The following is a 19,792-nucleotide window of genomic DNA, read 5'->3' as shown; positions in this document are numbered from 1 at the left end:
TGTTTATTGTTGTCTATGTCTCTTGGTTTCATTTGGTAAGATGTAATAGCATTCAAGCCCTGCCACAGCTATTGAGCATCCTTCAGTGATTCAAGTTTAGTCTAGAATTGCGACTTTGCATGTGAGGTGGCTTTCTGGAGTTCGTATCTGGAACTCCTATATTCTCCAGACTCGAATGCAGATCTGGTCCTCAGCAGATTGCAGATCTCATGGTTCATCCAGGGCTTCTCATTGGGGAAGACTCTGAATATTTTTGTGGGGGGGACACTCATTGACAACTGTTTCTATGCAGTCTGTGACAGCCATGCTGTATTAATTCGGGTCCTCTGTTGAGGCTTTGAACTTGGCCAAATCCACTGACTCAAAGCAATTCTGAAGCTGCCCCTCTGCCTCCCTCGACCACCTCTTTGTTGTCCTAATGTCTGGAGCTGTGCCCTTTAGCCTCTGCCTCCATGCAGGTAGGAAAAGGTCAGTCAAGAGATCAGATTTAGTGAACTGCAGTCTAGGCTTGGAATGGTAGGCATTCCTAATTGTAGTATAGCAGTGGTTGAATGTGTTGGGACCCCTGGTGCTGCAGGTTACATGTAGATGATATTGGGCAGGAATTTTTTCAAACAAGCCTGATTGAAATCCCTGACTATGATTTAAAATGTGTCCAGGTGGGCTATTTCTTGTTTGGTGGTAGTGGCATTCAAAGTCTTGAGTGCCTGATTAACATGTTTTTGGCAGTGGGTGCACTGCAGTCAGGATCAAGAAGTAGAACTCTCTTAAGTGGTCGGCACTTAATTGTTAGATGTTCCAGGTTGGGGGCACAAACACAAAAGACCACTGTGCCCAGGCACCACAAGGAGTTGATCATGAAACACAGAAACCCATCTTTTGGCTTCTCCAAATCAGCAGTCCGGTCCATCGCATGACTTTGGGTCTTACTGACATATCTACCATGTCCAGAGTGAGCCATGTCTCCATGAAACACAGAATAGAGTAATTCCTCATTTCCCTCTGAAATAGCAATCTTGCCTTTGGTCCTCAGTCTTCTCCAGCAATTGGACCTTTGCTAGCAGATGCTGGGTAGCAAGTCTTTCATTCCTTGGCTTTTTTACTCTGACTTGAAGTCCACCCCTCCTTTCTCTCTTCCAACCATGATGACATACGTTTTTTCACGTAAGGATACTGTACCTGCATGCTCGAGAGTTAAGTTTGCCGAGCTCTTTAAGAGGATCATGAAATCGCCTGTTCATTAATGTGGTTCAAAAGTGCATTGTTCAAAGGCAAATTACAGGCTGCAGATGGGGTGTCCAGGGAGGGGTAACACCTTTGGTGAAGGGGCTTCTCCTGTCCATTCCGGCAGCTCGCTCACTCACCTTTGGTCCCCACTGGACATTCAGTTAAGAGATTGTTTGCATGCAACAGTGGCTTGATGCACTGCTTTGACAGGTTGGCTAATGCAGGAGAGGTTAGCTGGCAGCCTCATACCCCAGTGAGACAGGAACAACCCAGTCCTAGCAGTGTGATCCAATGGCTAGGAAAGTGGTACTGCAAAGCTCCATGGAGAGCAAAGGACAAGACAAGGCACAGAAGACGTCATCGTCATCTACTGCAACCAAGGAGGACACCAGTCTGTGATGTTTGTTCGTATCACTGGGCCAGGACTTCTGAGGTCAAGAGAGTAGAACTGACCCAGTGCTATGGCTTTTCCAGTTTTAAAAACTCTCCTGCACAAGTGTCCCGTCATCATCGGACATGATGGACAACCACCACAGGTTGCAAATTGCAGTGAGTATTCAGAGGGAGTATATTTAGAAGTTTTGTAAGCAACCCGCAACACATTGCCATGATTCACCAACACCGCCTTGCCATCTCCAGATTTCTCACAAAATGCCAAATGCAGAAGTGACACATTGCTTTTCAAAAACTATAATGCGCTTCAAGCAAAGTCTGAGAGAACAGTGGGTTAGCAAGAGATGAAGTGATTGTATGATCTTGTGATCAATTATGAGGCACTGATGATCAAATGCTTATAAGAAATAATTAATTTCTTAAATTAAGCCTGTAATCCCTTAGATGCCCTCTTGTTACCATATGCCTCCCACAGTCTCCTTAATCTTTATTGGCCCCTTAGAAACTCCCACAGTCCCGGGATGGTGGGGGGGGGGTGGTGCGATATCACCTACTTTGGGAGCCACTGCACATTCCCAATTAATGTTCCCATTGAAGTACTTCTTAAATGTTTTTAATGTACCTGCCTCAATCACTTCGTCTGGCAGTTTATTCCATATACACCACTCTCTGGGTGAAACGGTTGTCCCTCAGGCTCCTTCCTCTCACCTATGTCCTCTTGCTCTTGGTTTCCCAAGGCCTGGAAAAAAAAGACACCCTATCTTTGCCCCTCATGATTTTATACACCTGTATGTCCCTACACGCCAATGAAAAGCTCCAAACCTGCTCAACCTCTCAGTAACTCTGTCCCTCGAGGACAGGAACAGCCTCATAAATCTCCTCTGCACCCTTCACAGCTTAATGGCATCTTTCCTATAGCAGGCTGACCAAAACTGAAAACTTCACTAATAACAAGCTGGAGCTTTGTTTGAGTCCTGAGGGTCACTCTGGTGAAGATAGGGTGCTGTTCCTCCATAGTCAATATCTGCTTCCTATGCTTTTCAATGGGGCCCTCTCAGAGAAATAAAATGGCAGCTAACTGGAATCTCCAGGTTTCCACTGTAGATCAGATGGAGGAGTTCTACCAAATGGTCTCCAATCTGTGAATCTCTGTGAGTGCACTGGGAAGTCAAAGACCCAATGTTTTGAATCCTCGACTCTGTTGGTGGCTAGAGGGAGGAACGGGGTCTGTTGTGCTGTTGTTGCTTTGTCACTTGTTCTGTTTTGTGCTCTGCCTTGTTTTTTTAGTATTGTGGGCATGCTATGTTAATACCGGAATGTGTGTTGACACTTGTAGGTTGCCCCCAGCACATTCTTGGTCTGTTGGTTATTGACGCAAATGGTGCATTTCACTGTATGTTTCCATGTGAAACTGATTCTGAATCTGATTTTGATTTTGATTTCTCCAAAGTAGAAGAAACCATATAATGAGATCTGAACACCATTTATGGATGAAGTGTAAGTCGATCACTGATGCATTGAAGGATTGTTCAGCTGCCTGGATGGTGATAATGGATTTGGAAAAGTGCATGTGTTGTGCATTGTGGTCCCATGGGAAGGAAAGTGGTTGGTTAGAAGAGCTAAAGGACTAATCCCTTGGAATGCTGAAAGGGGAGAGGGAAATGTGACCATGTGGGTTTCCTCTGGGTGCTCTGGTTTCCTCACACCTTCCAAACGATGGGTTAGGGTTAGTAAGTTATGCACATGCTATGATAGCGCTGGAGATGTGGTTAAACTTGTGGGTTGTCTCCTACCCAATTCTCGCTGATTTGATTTGACACAAATGACAGATTTCACTCTGTTTCCATGTATATATGACAAATACAACCCAGCCCAGTCGGGGTACCTGCCTGAGTACTATTCTAACTTGGTGTTGAAGATGGAGGAAAATTATCCTCCAGTCTTGGTGGAGTGGAGGTTGTGAACAAGGAACCCCTCTCAAGCTAGGTGAGAAAATGGTGGGGGCAGTGCTGCAGAAAACTGAAGGAGAGTTATAAACTATGTTCAAAGTTCAAAGTAACTTTATTATCAATGTACATATATGTCACCACATGCTGCCCTGAGATTCATTTTCTTACAGGCATTTACTAGAAAACTAAGAAATACAATAGAATTTATGACAAGCTATAAATAACAAAGACTGACGAACAGACAATGTGCAAAAGAACACAAATAAAATAAATTAAAAATAATTTTTTATTTTGAGTTGTAGAATCCTTGAAGGCGTGACTGTATGTTGATGAATGTGGTTACCTTTGCTTGCTGATCCTTTTGCCTGAGCAGATAATGGTTCTATGGTTCTATAACAGAAATTTGTAACTAGATCCATCCACCGAGGTCAGATAGATGCTGCACAACCAGTTGTGGCCAAGCGAACAAAAATACAAAGTACCACCGCCCTTACAGGGTCATATTCAGAAGGCTCTGCCGGCCGAGGGGCAGCATTTTTGGGCGGACTACTGGAGTTCTGCCCACCAAGCCGAGTCTTTGTTTGAAGTCAAAAAATGACAATAAGTAGAAAAAAGGAATTTTCTTTGCGTTTTTTTTTCAATCTTTATTTTCCATTTTAGCTGTGTCTCCAGGACTGGTGTCCGGCTGTGCTGGGAGACAGCTCTTTACATTGCGTGGGGTAACAAGTTACCTACTGGAGGAGCAGGTACTGACCACAAGCCCTTTGAACTACTCCAACTTTCATCAAGATCATAGCTGATCTTTAAGCTCAGAATACAATCTGATTTATTATCACTAACTTATGACCTGTTTTGTAATATTAATACAGTGCAAAGTCATAAAAATTACTATAAATTACAAAAATAGTGCAAAACATGAAATAACAAGGTAGTGCTCGTGGATTCATGGACCAATCAGAAACCTGATGCAGGAGGAAAAGAAGCTGTTCCTGAATCGCTGAGTATGGGTCTTCAGGGTCTTGTACTTCCTCCCTAGTGGTACTATTGAAATAATTAAATATGTTTAAATGTTAAAATGAATCTGAATCAGGTTTATTATCAATGGCATAGAGTATGTCATGAAATTTGTTGTTTTGTAGCAGCAGTACAGTGCAATATATTTTAAAAATTGCCTTAATTTACAATAAGAAATATATAAAAAAAATCAGTGCAATAAAGACCAAAGAGTGAGGTAGCATCTATGGGTTTGTGGTACTTTCGTAAATCTAATGGCAGAAAGGAAGAAGCTGTTCCTGAAACATTGAGTGTGTGTTTTCAGGCTCCTGCACCTCTTCCCTGATGGTAATAATGAGAAGAGGGCATGTTTGGATGCTGAGGGTCTTTAGTGATGGATGCCACCCTGGTGAAGAAGATGTCCTTGATCTCGGGGAGGGTTGTGCCTGTGATGGAGCTGTCTGGGCCTATGATCCTCCGCGACCTTTTGCTATCCTGTCCAGTGGAGTCTGATCTTTATGTTCCTGCATTATTCTTGTTTCCTTAATTTCCTTAATATTCAGAAATTTATTGATCTCTGTTTGGGATTATCTGAAAGACTGACTCCAGGGTAGAGAATTCCAAAGATTGGCTACCCTCTTCATTTAGTTCAAAATGGCTACCCTTTAATGTGAGACTGTGATCCCCTGTTTCTAGGCCCCTTGTTATTGCTCTAGCGCCTTGAATGTGGAGAAAAGATGTGTACAAATGACATACAAAACAAAGCTTTTCACTGCACCTCAGAAATGTGACAGAAATAATAAACCAACCAACCAAGATCCTTCATCAGGACTGGAAAAAAAGGAGGGCAGAAGCCAGAATAAGAAAGTGAGTGGGAAGGTGATTGGTGAGACCAAGTGAGGGAGAATGTGTGTGCGTGGAGGAGTGGGATAATGTCAGAAGCCAGGATGTGATTGGTGGAAGAGGTAAAGGGGTGAAGAAGAAGGAATCTTATAGGAGAGGAAAGTGGACCACAGGAGAACGGGAAGAAAGAAGGGCACCAGAGTGAGGTGAGGAGAACAGAAGAGGTACGAGGGGAGCTGGAACGGGGAATAGAAAAAGAGAGAAGGGTGAGGGGAGAGAAATTGCCTCAAGCTAGAGAAATTGATGTTCATGCCGTCAGCTTGGAGGTTACCCAGGTGGAATATGAGTTGTTGCTGCTCCAACCTGAGAGTACCCTCATCATGGCAGTAGAGGAATGGGAAGTGGAATTGAAATAGTTTACCCTGAGAAATATTGTCTATTATGGAGTGAGTGAAGCTGCTTGACAAAGCAGTTCCCACAATCTATATTGGGTCTCACCGATGTAGAGGAGGCTGCACCAAGTACACTGGATAATGTAGACAATCCTGACAGACTCTCAGGTGAAATGTTGCCTCACCTGGAAGGACTGTTGGGGGCTTTGAATGGTGGTGAGGGAGGAGGTGAATGGGATGGTGTAGGTCTTCTTGGCTGGGAAGATATCTCATCAACTTTGCTCTCGTATTTCTATCAGCTGCCTTAACTCTAAGGCCCCAGTTACCATGCCGTCTGCGGAGGCAGACAGGGCACCTTCTCCACCCTGTATGATCACCTTCTTTAAATGTCCCCTCCACCCAACCCCCACTGTCTGAGGAAACAGGTGTATACAGTCATGAGGGGCAGAGATACAGTGAATGCACTCGTCTCTTTTTGCCCAGGGTAAGGGAACTGAAAACTAGAGGAGACATGAGAGGCGGCGGGTGCTGCAGTCTGGTGGAACACACAAAATGCTGGAGGAACTCACCGGGTCAGGCAGCTTCTGTGGAAGGGAAACGGGCAGTCAATATCTCAGGTTGGAGCCCTGAAACTAGGTTTAAGGTGAGTGGAGAAACATTTAAAAGGAACCTGAGGGGCAACTTCCTCATGCAGAGTCAGGTCAGTATAGAAAGAACAGCACAGGCCCTTTGGCCCACCATGTTGGGCTGAGCTTTTAACTTACTCTAAGATCCAGCTAACCTTCCCTCCATGTTTCTTTCATCTAAGTGCGAGTTTCTTAATCTATTAGTCTTTACCACCACCCCTGGAAGTGCACTGTATATACTCACCAGACTCGGAGTAAAAACCTTCCTCTGACATGCCCCCTACATGGAATGAGATGCCAGAGAAAGTGGTTGAGATGAGTGTAGCTGTGGAGAGCATTCTAACCAGGTGCATCACCACCTGGTATGGACGGGCCACTGCACAGGATCGGAAAAAGCTGCAGAACATTGTAAACTCAACCAGCTCCATCCACGACAATAGCCTCCTCAATATTGAGGAGTCCTTCAAAAGGTGGTACCTCAAAAAGGCAACATCCATCATTAAGGACCTCCATCACCCAAGACATGCCCTCTTCTCATTGCTGCCATCAAGGAGGAGGTAGAAGAGCCTGAAAATGCACACTCGATGTTTTAGAAAAAGCTTCTTCCCCATCGCCATCAGATTTCTAAATAGACAATGAACCAAGCCATGAACACTACCTCATTATCTTTTCTTCATTTTTTTGCTCTTTTTGAACTACTTATTTAATTTATAGTTTTTAATGTATTGCCCTGCACTGCTGCTGCTAATCAATGAATTTCACAATATTTGCCAGTGATTTTAAACCTGATTCTGATATGGGATTAACAATATTGGATGTGCAGATGGATAGTGTATGTTTAGAGCAGGGGTTCCCAACCTTTTCTATGCCATGGAGCATAACCACAACCAAGGGATCTGTGGACCCCAGGTTGGGGACCCCCAGGTTTAGAGGGATATGGACCCAATACTTACAAATTGGACTAGCTTAGATGGGCCCCTTGATCAGCATGGATAAGGTGGGCCAAAGGGCCTGTTACCCTGCTCTTTGACTTTATGACATTTATATGACAATGAATAAGTATATGGATAGGGGACAGCTAGAAAGGTATTGGCCCAATGTGAGCAAATGGGACTAATTTAGGTAGGCACCATGGCCAGCAAAACGAGTTAGGCCAAAGGGCCAGCTTCCATTCCCTATGACTCAATAACATGTTAGACAAGTGGGAAATGTGAAGGAGTGTATTTTAACAACAGCATCTCTTAAAACCTTAAAAAGCTTTAAATCTGGACCGGTTGTAAAGATATGACAACAGCATGAATCTGCAGTAAGATTCTGAAGTTTATTGTCTGGCATGAAAAGTACAAATAATCAAACAGTTCAATGAAAAATGTTTACAGCTTTCACATTTGTATTCCCAGTAATAAATACTCTAAACTAGCAAGTTTGTTCCAACAAGAAATCAGCCATAATTTACCATCGAAATAAATATTAAGTTAAAGGATCGTGGGAACTTTTACCCTCTCCCCCAACTAAATACACCAAAGAGAAAAAAGATCTGTGCCTCCCCGCTAATGCTTTGTACACTCGATCCACCAAGTTCAGGGATACATTTTGTTCAGTATTTTCATGAACCCTGAACGTGCCTCCCATTCCCCCCCACCCCAACCCCTGACTTTATAATCCAGTCAGCTGGACTTCTCTCATTCGGAAAAAAATCATCCGCGAGTATCTCCGAGACTTGTTAAAGTTTCCCTTTGGTTGTCACCGTTCACTCAATGCGCCATTAGAGGATTGGCAAAGAGGCCAAATGGAAGCAAAGAAATACCAAGCGATAACATGTTAAAATCCATCGACACTACTATTAGGATAAGACTGAAAATGTTTAACAAGACAAAAGTAATAGCAAAGTTATAACAACTATCACACAAAGTAACTTCCTAATACTCAATATTTTTTGTTTCGTATGAATCACGACATAATCAGTGCACCTGACTAAGGAGAGCCATCCTCAAACTTTAAGTTTGTTCCCTTAGAATAAATTAAGCTAAACCACATATTGGTAAAATTAATGTCATTTTTTTTTGTTTAAAACTTGCAAATATAAAGGAAACATAAATATACACAGAACGACTTTTACAATGCAATAATATATATTCAATCTCTGAATAAGTTAAGCTACAAGAAGCTATTAATTGCCAAAATATTAACTAGGTCATGGTGCTTTTTTTTACATTTTTTTTTGTTCTGTAATGTAAGCTACCACAGATTTGTACAATACACTTAACACGGTTTTAAAACAATAGAAAATCTTTTTTTAACCATTTTTTAATCTTAAAAACTATTCTAACAAAATGAGACCCATGTTTTACACATAGAGTTCCGGACACAAAGAAACATCTGACGTTAAAGAGAGAAAAAATAATAGCAAAAAAAGTGAGAATGCAAACTAACTAGCAAGTTTGGTAAATAGTCAAGTCCTGGGGGGAGAGGAGGGGGAATTTTTTAAAAAAAGCTCCACCCCCACACACAACGTCAACATGGGTCAAAGCAAAATTGGAAATCTAAAGCTTTTATTTAAAAGGTAGCAGAGCCTTTAGTGCTTTGCTCAGTTTTGAATAAGTTAAGGTAGGGCTTGCGTCAGTAGCTTTCCAAAAACCTTTCCTCAGGAACACACAAAGGATCAATTAGCACCTACCATCCCCAAAAAAGGAAGAATAACAAATTTTAAAGAGGTGGTAAAGATAAATAAATATACTGAGGCCCTCAAACAAATGATCAAACTATTTGGATTAAAGAGAATAGTGTCAAAAATAAAAAAGCTTGACATCGTCCTTTTAATTTGTCCCTTGCCTACAACTTCGGTATTCCGGACCAAATTTTAGTTGGGCTCTTTCTAGAAGACCCCAGCTTTCTCCCTTTCTGAGCTGCCGAGTGTTTAACATCCAGCAAAAACAGCAGAAGGAAGGGGGCGGGGGTGGCGTTGTGGTTGGTCGGTCTTCATAAGCCGCGTTAGTGGTCAGAGGAGGCAGAGGCACAATATTGAGATCGGGTCTGGATGAATCACTAAGACCAGGTCTTCACCGCAGAGACCGCCTGTCCCAGCTGGTTTTCCTTGACTTTTAGAAAAATCTCTTAACAGTCGGTGACATCTGGTGTTATGCTCCACCAAGTGGGACTGTGTTAGTGCCAACCAACACTAGGCAGTTGTCCACATACCGGACAGATATCTGCTTGACATAACTAACTAAAGAGACAAGATCTAACTAAAGTCTGACACTTCTCTACAACTGTGTAAATGAACAATAACTTTATTTAGGGGGTAAGGGTGAAGTTTTTGTTATAAAAATTGCCATAAACTGTCTTTGGGGCCAGACATTCAAATTAGGTAAGAAACACAATATATTTTAATAGCATCTTACTGGGTCTATCAAAATCAACTCAAACCCTTCATCTATAATGAATGACTTTGCAAATGCTGAGAGGGAGAACAACAATGCGTACTTCAGAAGAAATGTTGAATTCTTTTCCTCAAAATGAAAACTTACACCAACAAAAGGAAGAAAGTAAGAAAAAGGACCTTGTGAACATGACAATTTTCCCGTCTTGTTCAAATAAAACAGGTTTCAAAGACCGGCTAAGCCAGGAAATCGAAAGTCAATTGACTTTTATTTTTTTGGCAATCTTCTCTTTAAAAATGTCGATCTATTACAGCAACTAAACAGGAAGGCCTCAACGAAATCTTGTCAGCTGTTATGATGTCACTGTGTGGAACCTGTACTGTTGAGAAAGTGCTCCCATCAAACGATATGCTCTCAGTATCACTGAGTACAAACTTACAATTCTTGCTCGTAAACAATGTGTTTTATGCTCCCTTTTTTTGTCTTAAAAAGTTATCAATCTAGAGCACACGTGACAAAACTGTCCTCCCCTCCCACTAAAAGAACGTAGCCTGTCAAAATATTCTCTTTTTTTTCAATCAAGGTTCTGTAAAAATTTTCAATGAGGTCTTTTTCTTTTTTATAAAAATAGATTTTTTTAAACCCATTCACATCAAAGAGATCGCCTCTTTGGCAAGATTTATTATAATATGAAAAGTCATCAAATGTTTTGCCAATGTTGTTCTGTTAGAACCCTCCCATCCCAGCATGGTAATATGGACTTTTTACAATAATCTATCTATCACAATAGGAAGAGCTCGGAAGGGGGAGACGAACGGTTCGAAGTCTGCATTGTATTCCTTCAACAGGTCTTAAGGATTTTTAGATACATTGTAAAGGGAATCACTTATGAATTTTATCTTTAACAAAGCCTATACATTAATACCTTTCATTTCTCTTTGTCAGTCCTTCCACACTCAGAGGATTGTTAGAGACATTTTTGTTCTGAACACTATAGACCTTCTCTAGAACTATCTACAGGCATCCTTCTGTATATAAGCACAGAAGGTTCTGCAGATACTGGAAATCCAGAGTAACATGTACAAAGTGCTGCAAGAACTCAGCAAGTCAGGCAGCATCAATGGAGAAGAATAAACCGTTGACATTTCAGACCAAGACCCTTCATCAAGACTCCCTGACCTGCTCAATTCCTCTAGCATTTTGGGTGTGTTATCCATCTGTATTTAATGGTTTGATGGGCTTGATTCACCTCCACCTGTGATGTAATGAGAGTTTAGATCCTGATAACACTACAGAATATCTTTGTATCTCCACAACTCTCTCTGTATTCTGGTTTTGATTCTTTAACTAAACAGTGAAATACGAGGTTGAGAGGTGGTTTGATGCCGAATGGTACAGAGGGCATTGGGAAACCATTGTTAAAAGTGGGAGGGGGAGATAATTAATTTGCTTTTCAAAACAACTCCAAAATGTGTTTCAATGGGGAGGGTGGGATCACATCAATCTGTAGTTGCTTGGAAAACCAATGTTGTCTCCAATGGAAAGGGGAAGTCAATAGAGTTCAATTGAAAAAAAATTCAAAGAATAGTTCTCTACTATTGCTGGCCTGTCTGAGCTTCTGTTTTGTTGACTGGATACATCTTGGTAGCAATTTGTACAGCAATATTTCCCAAACGGCTCTATTAATACATACACAAAGCCATCTAGATACACAGCATGGAGCCCAGAGCTTTGGAAGGACCACTCTGCAAAGTATTTCCTCCTGGGTACCTTGTGGCCAGTTGCTTAATGAGAGGCAATATAAGATCTCAGAAAGCATAAAAAAAAGTGATTGTGTGCAATGTGCACCCTTTCCAGCTTTCTTAAACTAACAAGGCTTATGCTTCTCCAATAGTCACTTGTGTCTCAGGCACATAAATAGCCACAACATTTGGATTCTTGCTGTACTGTTTCATGATGAGATTGCTAACCATTATGAGTAAATGCTGTCATGATAAAATGAACCTCTCATACAGGTATCCTTTGACTAGTTTATTATCGTCTCTTCAATAGTCATGCAAAGTAGCAAAGCAACAGTGAGAGGTGCTGACTTAAATGGCCATTGCATCACCTAGGGAGGTCTAAGCAGTTCATGTCATGTGTTGAGCATATTATACCATGGTGAGAAACCATTTGTTCCTGGCGTGCATTATATGGCGTCGATTAATTATAGAATTATAAACCTATGTTACTGATGGTAATGATATATCACAAATAAATATAGAGAAGAAAGGTTACTGAGTATTAGAGAGAGAGAACAGAGTGAGCTATTTGGTTTCCCTATTAGAGGGAGCCACAGATTACCTACGAACTAATGGAGGTGAAGATACAGTATATCAGAAGATGTTATACTTAAGAGCTACAGTACAATAATAATGATGTCTCAAGTCTGGCGTACACATGTGACAAATTAGGATTACCAACAAAAATGAAGTTTCACATGAACGGCAAATCATAGCTGGGGACCCCAATATCAATTCAGCTCCAAGGAGAAGACTGCTGTGTAAGCACTCTACATGGGAACACAGTTCCTGCACTTGACTCGAAAAGCAGACCTTGCAGGATTCTTGAGAAAACACTGGGGTGACGTCAGCATCTACTCTCACCCCTTTCTCCCTTGGAAAGAGGTCATCCCAGTCTGAGAGGGAGTCCCAAAGCCTGAAGTTTGAGTAAATGGCAGAGTTGTAATAAGTCACTTCACTGGCGTCAATTGGAAAATGTTTCTCTTTCAGCAAGAGAAATTACTAATGGGCTTGGGGCATGATATCACTCTGCCTCAATCCGGACAAATGATAAATCTCTGAATCACCACTATGAATTAGTTCATCAGCAGAGAAACTTAGGCATCTGTTACATGAAAGTTATACACATGTGCGCAAGGTACATCTCCACACAAGATGTAGTCAACCAAACATTTGCATTCCCATACCACGTCCCTGCTTGCAGACTCATCCCTGAAATGCAAAACATTCCCAAGCTGGCAAAAAAGACTGCCGATTGTCACGCATTTCTGCACCTACTCACATTCCCCTGCGTCCTCAAACATCAGAGAATGCCTGTCCTTGGGAGGGGGAGGAGGGAGACTCAGTTTAATCCCCTTCAGTGGCTCTATTTTAACTGGACTGTAACCTTAACCTTCTGCACTTACAAAAGAGGATGGGGAAAGTAGGTATAGAACCAGTACTGTGGAAGTAAAGTGGCACTGTCCCTTTAAGTCTGGCGATAGCAGGGTCAGGGTCAGGATAAATATAACATGTGAAATTAGTGGATGATTTCATAGGGTGTTTTTGTTGACATTGTCTTTTGTAACTGGGTGTGCTGGCTCCATGACAACCAGGAGAGTGCTGAATTCCAATAAATCTTGTCTTTGATTTGATGTGTTGAGCAGTCCTTACACCTCACTGAGAAATTTGTACTATTGCAGTTTTAAATCATCTTAATTCACGTAATGCAGTGAAGGTATGAGGGCTGTAGCAACAAGCGGTGAAGTGCCCAAGAAAAGTGTGACGGATAAATGAGAAAGCTGGAGATTTATGTTCTACCTGTGGGATAGCTTATGGGTGTAGGTTTCAATTTTCCGGAGGAGAGGTTACCAACTCATTACATCACCCATCCAACATCACCTATTCCTTTGAACAGAATGGTGTTGATCATTTAAGGGAGAGGACTGATTTCCAAATCGGCAGTACAGGACAGGAGACAGACCACAATACACTTGTAGGAGAGTTACCTTCACCTGGGAATCTCAGCAACTGGAGGGAAGACTTTCCCCCGTCGTGCCATCACGTGATGTAGTGCAAATAACAATGCAAGAGTGATCTTAATATAGGGTCGTGTACTTGTAACTGTTCATGGCCATTGAGGGTGGATGTGTGTGCATTTTATAGATGCGCGCGCGCGCGCGTGTGTGTGGGGAAAGGAGGGTATCAGATTAGCCTTTGTTGATTCTCTGCAGTGTCCTGTGAAGTGACTGCATGTGAGTGAGTGTTAATGGTGGGAAATGTGAAGGAGTGGTTTGCTACAACACTCTGGGCTGGAAAACAGTAAGTGGCCGTTATGGGTGATGTTGAAGCTGTGGCCACGAGTGTTGCAAGTATGCACACACAAGTCCAAATCCAAGTCCGATGGAGGCTGAAGAGGAGAGCCTGCTTTAAGGGTTAGCGGACTGTGTATGTGTGTGTGGGTGTGAGGGAGGGAGGAATGGGGCTTGTTTTGCTGATGTTGTGATCTGCTGAACATTGTGGACGTGCTATGTTGGTGCTGGAATGTGCGGCAACACTTGAGGGCTGCCCCCAGCACGCCCTCAGATGGGTTGGTTGTAAATGCAAATAACGTATTTCACTGCAAGTTTCAATGTACATGTGATAAATAAACTTGATTCTTGAGTCAAATGTGCAGAGTGCAAAAAGAACACTAACCTTTGTATGCTCTTCTGTTCATCAGTTAGGTGAGACTGAACAGAGAAAATTCAGATCCTATCGGCACTTTCTGCTGTTGTGGGACTGGGAAGTACATTTACAAGGAGCAGGAAAGCAGCATTCATCATGAAGGGTCCCCACCACCCAGGCCATGCTGTCTTAATCAAGGGCAGTGAAGAGAGGGTGCTACCTGACCACCTGTCAGTGGGCAGCTCCCATAGTCTCAGCAACACTGGGACTCTCAGTTCATAACTCCTAGCCATGTCACCGCAAAGAAGCAGCCTGGCCTTTCCAACCAATGGGGACTAACCTGTGAACTTTAGCATTATGCAGGCGATCTCATCAGTGTTCTACCTTAGAGGAGAAGCCTCCCACAGGTAGCACACAAGAGAAGGGTTTTTGCCAGCACCAACACAATGATTTTATCACAAGATGATATATTCTCCGTAATGAACATCTCACTGCTCGCACTCTTGTAATGGCTGACAGTTGAATCTACTCAGAATATTGTGATATATTCACACTTGGAGTGTTGTGTCCAGTTCTGGTTGCCTCTATAGGAAGAGCAATAATAGTAAGATACAAAAGGAAGTGAGGACTTGGTATTTTATGCAACGAATGGTTATGATCAAGAACTCACTGTTTATAGAGGTGGTGAAAATTGTGTTGGTCAGGACCTTCAGAAGGGAGAAAAGATTCACCAGGATGTTGGAGTATTGGGTTCAGTACTAGAGTATTTATTTGGAGTATTGTGTTCAGTACTGAAATATTTATTTGGAGTATTGTGTTCAGTACTAGAGTATTTAATTGGAGTATTGTGTCCAGTACTAGAGTATTTATTTGAAGTATTGTGTTCCATTTTTGGTTGCCTCATTATAGAAAGTATGTGGAAGCTTTAGAGAGGATGCAGAGGAGATTTACTGGGATGCTGCCTGGACTAGAGAGCATGTCTTATGAAGATAGGCTAAGCGAGCTAGTGCTTTTCTATTTGAGTAAAGGAGGATGAATGACCACTGGATAGATGTGTACAAGATGATTAAAGGCATAGATCGAGTGGACAGCCAGAGAGTTTTTTTAGGGCGGAAATGGCTAAAACAAGAGAGTATAATTTTAAGGTGACTGGGGGAAAGTATGGGGGAAAAATTCAGAGGTAAATTTTTTTTTACTGGAGTGTAGTGGGTGCCCTGCTATGGATGATGGAAGAGGCAGATACATTATGGGCATTTAAGAAACTCTTAGATAGGCACATGGATGATAGAAAAGTGGACGGCTATGTAGGAAGAAAGGATTAGATTGATCTTGGTGTAGGTCAAAAGGTCGGCATAACTTCGTGGCTGAATGGTCTGTACTGTACTGTAAATGTCTTGAGTTCTTGGATTTGAGTTTAATGAGATGGGATATCAAAACGAGGGCAGAGGTCTGCAGAATGTGGAGGGATTGGGACTGAGAGATCACTACAGGGATAATTTTAAAATGTCTTCTGCCTGTTTGACTTTAAGACCAGGGCTGGACTGCCCTACTGTAGTTGGTAATGTCTGATACTTTGTTCTGTCCTGCTTTGGTTATCGCGACAAGGCGTCATTAGGTACCTGACCAAGAGCTGACTGAAGATCTGCCCCAACCTTCCTCAATGTCAGACGAAGTTCTGCGAAGAACCAGCAAGTGTGAAGGACACCAAGGAGATGCGACCTGGAGCCATGAGGTGATGGTGGCCAGCGGTAGACGTGGTCTGGTAAGGAGTCGCTCTGTAACAGGGGATGTGAACAGTCCTCCCCAGCTCAGCCTTCCAGAGGCACAGACAACAATGGGACGGTAAGGGGAAGTTGAGAAAGTGCAAACTTTTCCTGCTAAGGCATCCACAGGTTAAGCATTCTCTCCTTTCTTATACTCCAGGAAGCCTGTCATGTAAACAGTTCATTTTTTAAAGAGGAAAGAATCTCATACTTCAATTTTACTTTATAAATATAGGGATATCAATGCACATTTTTACATTACATCCTCCCAAAAGTTCGGGGGTCTGTCCAACAGGATGGCTCAATGCCATGAGTTTTGCGTTAAAAAAGATTGCTTCATAACTGACAAATTGTAAATGGTCCATTAAGAACAAATATTCCTGTATAACCACATCCTGTCTTAGTGAAATTAGTCACTAATCTACATTCTTTGCTTAAAGCAGGTAACCAGAGAGAGCAGGCTTACACTAACAAAAGGAGAGGGTAAAAGATCCCACCTCTACAGCTTGAAGCCTCTGAGCTAATTTGCCCATATAAAAGATTCCCACACGTAGACACTAGGCCTGGTGCTATCTAGCCAGCCAAAGGTGCCCCTGGAGACAAAGACCATGCAACTGGCTACACAACTATGCTGCTTACGTACAAGTTTTTTTTGGTGAACGCCATAAACATTGTTTCAGTGTCTTCACGGTTTCTCACATGGAGGAGGTCAGATAACAATTACTCAGAAGCTAGAAAAGTATCCCTCAAATATTTTTGAAGTGGGGGCACTGTCATTTTTAAGATGAGATTATGCATAGCGTTTTATTAAAGGGGAAACCTATTTTGAAAATAGTTTAACTCAACAGACACAATCCATTACTAAGTGTTCTGAAACCATGCTACTGTGCTGCAGGTTAAGTCCACTTTGCAGTTTTGCCCTCCCTATTAGACAGGTGCTTTTAAACCCCTTCTTGCAGTGTGCATAGAGTAGGGACCATAATAAGCCTCAGTAGGGTCAAGACTTCTTTCTATGCATCGAGTTACAAAATGCTAATTCTGCCAATAAGATCGTGGTACACAGTTTACACCCAAACTGTTCCTTATTCATGACTCCAGACTGTGGCCTGCTTTCTTTTGGGATGCTGGCACTGAAAGAGACTTTCTGTGCAAGAACTGCCCATGGAGGGATGCAAAGTTATGAACTGGATGCGCCTTTCATGGCACAGAACACTTGGCAGGGACCCGTGAACAACTCAGTAAAGACTTTTTGAAAATTAGTTTACAGTAACGCACTTCATTGCTTGACGGAGCCCAGCCCAAATGTTTTAGCTGCTCGGTATTGCACATTTTTTTTGTTCTTGGTTAATGAAACCGTGGAAGGAACAAGGAAAAAGAGAAAAAAGGTAAATTAATTATGAGCTGTAATTCATAAATATTCCCCTTTAAAAGATTTTTTTCTCTATATGTCAATTGCAACCACACGAAAACAGGTCTTAGTGAAAATGTTCTAAAGTTTCCCAGCTCTCTGTTCTGCCCTTTCAACAGATTATCACCTTCAAAGAAGGCAGTTATAAGCATTATTATTAATATTAGGCTGGGTTAAAACCCCCTGCGTAGTATTGTTTTATATGTATTATATTCATATAATAAGAGCTATGAAAAAAGTATTCAAAGTTGTTTATGAAATAGCTTCCTGATTATTTGTTGTAACATGTCCTGTATCAATATAATGCTAACACTGGCTCTTGAGAAAAAGTCTGTTCTGTGTTTCACTGTAAGCCCAGTTATATTAATGGATTTTTTTTTGGATTTTTTTTGTTCTGTTCTGTTGCTGTGTGTGTGTTTGGTGGCATATTGATTATTTTCCTTTACTTTTTTTGTGTTGCGAAGGGGCGCTTCTGTGTTTTGTTTTTTTTTGTTTGTTTTTCTCTCTCTCGCGCGCGTACGTGAGGCGGCTTCACGACTTGTGTGTCTTGCTTGTCTTGAAGGACACCTGGAGGACTCGGTCGCCGAGGCGGTAGCCATTCAGGCTGGCGATGGCCATGGCCGCCTCGTCGTAGTTGGTCATGGTGACGAAGCCGAAGCCTTTGCACTTGTTGGTGTTGAAGTCGCGGATGACTTTGACGTTGGTGACGGCTCCGAAAGGCCCGAACAGCTGCCAGAGGACACTCTCATCTGCCTCGGGGGATAGGTTGTACACGAAGATGCACCAGCCAGTGCCCGTGGGGCCTGAGAGGTTCACTCCCGCCAGGCTTGTCATCCCCTCTATTGTGATTGGAGAGAACCTGGTGGACAGAGAGAGAGGGCTGCTTGGGTGTGAATCAGATATTTAACCACTTCACACACACAACAACAAAAAGAACTTCAATATCATCAACAGTTACTTCAAAATCATTGATGTTCCATAAGAACGACAACTATAAATTTCTCAGTGTAATCATTTCAGAGATTCCCTGCTGGGTCCAACACAAAAATTACGTTACAAAGGAAGCACGACAGTTCCTCTACTTAATTAGAAGTTTGCAAAGATCAGGCATGACAAATTTCTGTGCGGTAGAGAGTATATTGACTGGTGGCAACACGGCCTGTTATGGAAACACCTATGCCCTTGAACGGAAAATCCTACAAGAAGTAGGGATATGGCCTAGTCCACCACGGGTAAAACCCTCCCCATCACAGAGCACATCTACATGGAGTACTGTCACAGGAAAGCAGTCTCCATCATTAAGGACCCCCACCGTCCAAGCCATTCTCTCTTCTCTCTGCTGCCATCAAGAAGAAGCTACAGGAGCCTTAGGACCTACACCACCTGATTCAGGAACAGTTATTACCCCTTAACCATCAGGCTCTTGAACCAAAGGGGTTAATTTCACTTGCTCCTTCACTGAACTATTCCCTCAATCTATGGACTCACTTTCAAGGACTCTTCACCTTATGTTCTGGATATTTATTGTTTATTTATTTATTATTGTTTCTTTTTTTCTTTTTGTATTTGCATAGTTTGTTGTCGTTTGCACATTTTCTGCCCTGTTGGGCAGAAACTCTATTGTGTTTATTATATTTACTGTGTATGCCGGCAAAAAATTGAATCTTAGTGTTGTATGTGGTGACATATATGTACTGTGATAATAAATTTACTTTGAACTTTGACCATAAAACCATAAGACATAGGAGCAGAATTAGGCCATTCTGCTCATCGAGTCTGTGCTGCCAAGAACCTATCAACTGCCACTTTAAATAGGACTTGGCCTTCGTAGCAATGAATTCTACAGATTCACCACCCTCTCACTAAAGAAATTCCTCTTTATATCTGTTCTGAAGGGATATCCTTATATTCTGAAGCCATGCCATCTGGTCCTAGACGCCTCCACTACTAGAAACATCCTCTCCTCATCCATTCTATCTAGGCCCTTCAATATTTGGTAGGTTTCAATGAGATCCCCCCCCCCCCCCCTTATTCTTCTAAACAAGTACAGGTCCCGAGCCATCAAACACTCCTCATATGTTAACCCTTTAGGTAAGAGTTCACTTGGCTAATGACCTTCTGTGACATTGCACACGGGATCTATGAGTGTGTGGTGGAGAATACGCTGGCTGGTTGCATCATGGCCTGGTATGGGAACACCAATGCCCTTGAATGGAAAAGCTTACAAAACAAAGATTGCAGGTTCATCTTCTCTGTTCCCCCCTCTCTCTCCTCTCATTCTATCTCTCATATCTTTCCTGCTTTGTACTCTCCTCGCTCTCTCTCTCTTTTGTTCTCTCCTCTTTTTCTCTTACTCTCCTCAAGTGCAGAAATTAGACTGTTGATCTGATG

General features: G+C 42.2%; 2 protein-coding genes across 7 annotated transcripts in view; both read right to left on the bottom strand.

Annotated features, from left to right (window-relative positions):
• Positions 1 to 19,792, bottom strand: part of c16h19orf53 (chromosome 16 C19orf53 homolog) — a 355,432-nt gene that overhangs the window by 318,638 nt on the left and 17,002 nt on the right. The window lies entirely within an intron of this gene.
• LOC140740105 (ELAV-like protein 2) overlaps positions 7,726 to 19,792 on the bottom strand; it is a 213,413-nt gene continuing 201,346 nt past the window's right edge. For 4 of the 6 annotated variants that reach the window (XM_073069000.1, XM_073069003.1, XM_073069004.1 and 1 more), the window contains exon 7: positions 7,726 to 18,281. In XM_073069000.1, coding sequence (XP_072925101.1) covers positions 17,933 to 18,281 — 349 coding nt within the window. In that variant the 3' untranslated portion in view covers positions 7,726 to 17,932. The remainder of the gene's footprint in view (positions 18,282 to 19,792) is intronic. The other 2 variants (XM_073069001.1, XM_073069005.1) reach the window with 1 other exon arrangement.

This window comes from Hemitrygon akajei, chromosome 16 (assembly GCF_048418815.1).
Source record: "Hemitrygon akajei chromosome 16, sHemAka1.3, whole genome shotgun sequence".
Lineage (NCBI taxonomy): Eukaryota > Metazoa > Chordata > Chondrichthyes > Myliobatiformes > Dasyatidae > Hemitrygon > Hemitrygon akajei.
This window is presented reverse-complemented; position numbering and strand designations above follow the sequence as displayed.